The following is a 5,467-nucleotide window of genomic DNA, read 5'->3' as shown; positions in this document are numbered from 1 at the left end:
CAAGTAGCACCCCTGCTCCTTCCCCTGTGTCACGTGCTGGCTCTGTCAATCCCCCCCGCCCAGGCCCCAGGCACGAGCACCTCCCGCCCTATACGCACCCTTTCACCTCCACTATGCTCCACACCCTCCAGAAAGGTGTCCAAGCACAGCGTTCAACTGTCCTTGCAGCAGACCTTTGAACGGAAGCGCAAATACACTGCCACTCACCCGCATGCACAAGCCCTAAATGTGCACAAAGGCAAACTGCTGAGCTTGGAGATGCTGCCCTATCTGCTGATAGAGACTAGAGATGAGCGAACCGGTTCAGCCGGTATGGGATAAGTCCGGTCGGATTCGGATTTTTGGAAGTCCGCTCCGAATTTTTTTTTTTTTCTTGCTTTATAAAAGCCCATCCCCTGTGTCACGTCGATATAGCTTTAAGAGGAGCGGCTTCCATGTTCACTACTGCTGCTCCTGTACTGCCCTCAAATGACTATTGCAGTGCAGGTGAGGGGCTGGCTGCTCTTAGAGAGGGAGACAGTGACAGCTGCACTGATCACTGTCTCCCTCTCTAATAGCAGTCATTCCCGTCAGTGTCCTCCTTCACTTCAGTGGCGCTAACCCAGCCCATTGAAGAGACGGAGGACAGGTGATCCCCACATGAAGGATGGGGGCCAGGAACAGAAGTGGTGTCTGCTTGGCCTGAGATTTAATGATTTTATGCGTTTAGTGGGGTAAATGCATCTAGATAACAGCAAAACTGTGCAGAATCCATAATTTATTGATATTGGAAAGATGGAAAGCTATGAGTGGGCAGTGTAATAATGCAAAAATAATTGGGGGTGGGAATACCCCTTTGACAACACAGACTGTGTACTGCAAAACAGTGACATCTTGTGGCCAAATGCAGAATGTCAGTTTAAAACCATATATCATACATATTATTATATACGGTTACATCTGTTGTTTCTCCATCTCAAACAATAGCAGAAATTGCATAGAGCTTTAAAAATTTTATTATCAAAATATAAAATATTCCCAACTCTTATTTTTAACCATAATGTCCTGCTGTGAAGAAGTTTTCTTCTGATCTTTTCAATGCCTCATTTGCATATTATGACATCACATTATGATGATGTCATGATGAGATATACCATAAGACAGTGTGCAAGGCTGCAGAATGTGTCAGTTCTAGTCCTCTCTTTGTAGGGTATAGTTCTGACTCTTTGGCGACCAGTGGCTACTGGAAGCTGTTTATCTGATTTTGTTTGATTTATTATACAATGACGATGAGGTACTTGGCAATAACATCTATGCTAGTAGCCCATTGTCTATGTTGCATCCCATGCGACAAGCGTGGGAAGGAGGCCATGGATGAATTCACCATACTTATCCAGAACCAACAGCTGCAGGAAACCCTGAAGGGTAATGCCACCATTAAGCAGCTGGCCAACGCTGCCCAAACCCAGCTGATGGAATACCTGGAAGAGGAAGTCCAGATAATGGGTACATGATCTTCTTACTTTTATTATAATATCCGTATGAAAATTCAAAAAACTAATTAATAAAGAACTAACTCTTATAATTGTTTTTCAGATAAATTTGCCATAGCGGACATTGTGTCTGAATACAAGCAGACGGTGAAGATCATCAGGGAAACTGGATTTAAAGGTAAATGCAGAATTTTTAATGTAGATTAACAGAATGTGATGTAAATAAGCAGAAATAAAATGGAGAAGAGATTTATATCGGCCAATATTATCTGTCTTCATGTATTCCAGGCGTCCAGCTGCTTCACAAGATCCAGTTTCAATTCCAAATACTTCATGAACGGATTAAGGAAATTGTTGAGGAGGCGGAGAGAAGTAAGAGAACTATTTCTTCATGTCTATAGAGAATCAGCATTGTTATTAGATACACAGCATTCACCTGCTTGTTATATCTAATACCGATACTTATTCTGGCTTTTCTTGATGAAAACCTGTTGTAGCAGAGCCACTTAGCCACTTATTTACAATGTTGGCAGCTGGACAGTATATGGTTGCTATGGCAACAAGGCCAGGGGTTCTGTTGGGCAGTTAAGATCCATGCTAATGATAAGATAATGCATTACATGTACCTGCAATGCTATGAAGAACCATGGGGAACACTGAGATTATGAGGAGCTGAAATTCAGCTTCTTGCTATATGGTTTTCTGCTACCAGATGTATTGCACAGCAGCATTGACTTTGCTTTTACATAAAAAAAGGGGGGGGGGGGCAAAAACTTGCATCCATTGTTTTTATTTTACTAAAAGACATATATGGGCAAATAGCATCTACTGTGTGTTGGTGTTTTGCAAACATATAAAGCACATATAGAACCCCAAAACTGGTATGACCCAAAATACTGCATGAACCCATAGGGGGGCATTTATTAAGTCCGGCGTTTTTTACGCCGGACTTAAAAATGCCCCCGCAGCTCCGGCGCTACGGAGATTTATGTAGAGGCGGACTGCCTCTACATAAATCCCGTGCGCGCCGGTGCGCACCGCCGAAAACCTACACCAGCTGAGGACTGGAGTAGGTTTTCGGCGTATATTTGGGCAGAACGGATGGTAAATCGCGCGCCCTCCGTTCCGCCCACTACACACCCCTTTCCGCCCCCCTGGCGTATTCGGCAGAAAGTGCCGATTTACGAATATTTTATTTGCAAATCGGCCATTTGCGTATAAAATAATACGCAAATCGGCACTTTCCGCCGAAAATCATCCGTTCGCAGGATGATACATGTGGCCCATAGAGTATTTGAAGGTTCAAAAAATGTAAATGTTTCAAGCTAAAAGAAAAAAAAAAGGAAGGTTTATTGGCATGGATTCTGTCCCCAAACCCTATACTATACTTTGCCACAGAAATTGCAGAAAGTAAGACACATTTGGGAAAATATGGCTAGTATCTGGGCTTTATAGTGGAATGTAACACATCTGTCAAAGGCCATTTTACATCTCAAATAGCCAAATACTGTATGAAATATAGATTTAGGGTAATATACAAGTATATCATATCATATTTAGGTTGTTACCACTTCGGAAACATATCGGGCAAAGGCGGCCATATTGTTATATAGCCAACTTATAATAAAACTCATGATCATTATTAGTGGCCGTATACTGTATATCACAGCCCAGCTGCACTTGCCCAATATGTTCCCAAAGTGGAAACATAGCCTCAGTGTGTCGCTATGCAGTTTTTTTTTCCACTAACAATTTGAATTTCTATATTTCACCTTTTAGGGAGTTGCCGAAACAAGGAAGGTGAGTGCCATGTCATGTGCTAAATACAATGTAGTCCAGGTTTCCATTTCTTCTACAGACACATTGATGGTTCCCCCCCCCCCCCCAACCTCATCCCCCGCTGCCCCGGCATCTACATCCTGTCCTCTCCCCCCAACATCATCCCCTACCAACCCCAGCATCCCAGTCCTGTCCTCTCTCCCCCTGATTCCACGATCCCCCGCCACCCGCAGCATTCAGGCCCCCTTACCATTGTAAATATTTAAAACAATTGCTTTTCCCCAGGCTTAATTGTGCAGACCTACACTCGCTGTGATACCTGTGAGGAGGAGAAGGTCACATGTGCCGAGGGCTATCCAAGTAAGTACACAGTAGTTGATACTAACATTCAACCACTTGATGACTTGTTTTTCTACCTATGTTACCCGTATATTTGTCAATGCCTTTAATTGTTGTGAAATTCGTTGATGACTTGAAATATTGTTTTACATTTCTTCATGGTTTCTACTACTCAAACTTTTTTTTTTTTAGTTAAAGAAGAAGGATCAGGAGAGTTGAGTGGAGTGACAGAAAATGACCCACTCCCTACACTTCTGGATGACCTCGAGCTCCCTGTGACTGTGTCGAAGCTGCCAGCACCAGAAGTCACCCATCATTACCATCATAATAATAAGGTTTTTCTGGCAGTATGTGGAGCTGTAGCCATCACCATGATTATGATCTCTGCTGTAATATGGTAAGTAACACTTACACTGTCAGAATAAAATAACATGTGAGGCCCCCTTCACACTTCATTGACATCTATCCGGATTTCTTACCAGAAAATTCTGATAGATTTGCTGTATTATGCCATTTTTGGAGCTGATTCTATATAATGTCTGTTCACAATGGAGTTTTCCTCTCTGTTTCTAAAACAAAAAATGTGTGAAATTAGGCCCATTGGTTCTCTATAATTATCTTCAGTTCTGTTAGTATTTCATTGCCTATAAAGGGTAGGCAAAAAATGTAGACACCTGACCAATGCCATTACAGGCCATAAGATCTGTTAGAATATAGGATTTTTTCTCTTGATCTGGCAGACATAGATCTGTTATGGGTCAATCAGAATCACCAGTCTTGATGTCAGTTTGATGGAGGATTAATATTTCATCTCATGTTTAGACAGCAAATAACTGGTAGTCATTTTTATCCCTTTCAGTTTCATCATGTGGTGGTGGAAAAATAAGAAACCAGCACTGCCTCAAGGAGAAGACATGGTGTAAAGGCACAGACAATAAAGACAGAACATCAACAACAAAACGCAAGAAAAAGAAAACCTTGAAAAAAAACTTTCCCTTTACCCTACAACCTGAAAAACGTTCTTTCCTTTTACCCTACAACCTTAAAAAAAACTTCCTTACCTTTTATCCTACAACCTTAAAAAAATACTTCTTTCCCTTTACCCAACCCACCAAAATATTTCCCATACCTGTTTTCCCGAAAAAAAAAAAAAAATTAAATAACCCAAACTTGTCCCAATGTCATCCTCTTGTTTTCGTCTGTCATATTCCTATCTGTACACTTTAAAATTGGCGTCCTTGGTATCTCTTAAATATTTATCTAGCATAGCACTCAGAATTGACTGGTCTATTAAAATACAACAATATTGTTTCTGCAGTGTGGACAGTGTAAAGAAAAAGGGAAAAAAACACCAAGTTCACAGAAATGTTTAACCCCTTCCCCCAATATGACGTCCAGGGACGTCATGAAAAGCAGTGCCATTCTGCATCATGACGTCCCTGGACGTCATGGTTTCCCTGCCTCCCCCCACTGTCCCTAGCAGAGATCGGGCAGCAGGAAGAAGCTGTGACACACAGTCTCCTCCTGCTGCCACTGTCCGGAGGGGAGTCGTGCTCCCCCCTGGACAGTAAACCCCATAAACGTCGCGGTTGTTGCGACCGCAGCGTCTATTGAAAGTTTCTGTGTCTCCCACAGATCACGCGGCAGGAGGAGGCTGCAGCACATTGCCTCCTCCCGCCGCCTCTGCCATCATCCTCCCCCAGACCTCACTTCTGTTGTTTCCCCGGTCCGTCCTCTGGGTGCTCTCTACTGTCCCCCAAATTGTCCTCCCTGTGCTCTCCCCCTCCCTCCCCCTGCCCTCTCTCCCCATGCTCACGCTCGCCCGAACCTCCCCCCCCCCCCCCCCCCGGCTGATCCGGCTTTGGTTCCCTCGTTCT

At 43.3% G+C, this 5,467-nt stretch overlaps 1 protein-coding gene across 2 annotated transcripts; it reads left to right on the top strand.

Moving 5' to 3' along the window:
* Nucleotides 1–1,179: 1,179 nt before the first annotated feature.
* On the top strand, nt 1,180–4,751 carry LOC138798625 (uncharacterized). 2 transcript variants are annotated; one of them, XM_069979161.1, is made up of 7 exons: nt 1,180–1,485; nt 1,576–1,650; nt 1,761–1,844; nt 3,252–3,272; nt 3,537–3,611; nt 3,783–3,987; nt 4,450–4,751. In XM_069979161.1, exons 1-7 carry the CDS (start codon nt 1,263–1,265, stop codon nt 4,511–4,513), a joined length of 747 nt encoding a protein of 248 aa, XP_069835262.1. In that variant the 5' UTR covers nt 1,180–1,262; the 3' UTR covers nt 4,514–4,751. The 2 variants fall into 2 exon arrangements, with proteins under 2 accessions (XP_069835262.1, XP_069835263.1); XM_069979162.1 differs by lacking the exon at nt 3,252–3,272.
* The last annotated feature ends 716 nt before the right edge of the window (nt 4,752–5,467 follow it).

This window comes from Dendropsophus ebraccatus, chromosome 8 (genome assembly GCF_027789765.1).
Source record: "Dendropsophus ebraccatus isolate aDenEbr1 chromosome 8, aDenEbr1.pat, whole genome shotgun sequence".
Taxonomy (NCBI): Eukaryota; Metazoa; Chordata; class Amphibia; order Anura; family Hylidae; genus Dendropsophus; species Dendropsophus ebraccatus.
The sequence above is the reverse complement of the archived record's forward strand: the minus strand, read 5'-3'. Positions and strand labels throughout refer to the sequence as shown.

Excerpts from the sequence above, each read along its gene's own strand:
- LOC138798625 (XM_069979161.1), top strand. The coding sequence starts at position 1,263 with ATGACGATGAGGTACTTGGCAATAACATCTATGCTAGTAGCCCATTGT. Across the intron at positions 3,273-3,536 it reads GAGTTGCCGAAACAAGGAAG|GCTTAATTGTGCAGACCTAC; the intron begins GTGAGTGCCATG and ends GCTTTTCCCCAG. Across the intron at positions 3,612-3,782 it reads ATGTGCCGAGGGCTATCCAA|TTAAAGAAGAAGGATCAGGA; the intron begins GTAAGTACACAG and ends TTTTTTTTTTAG.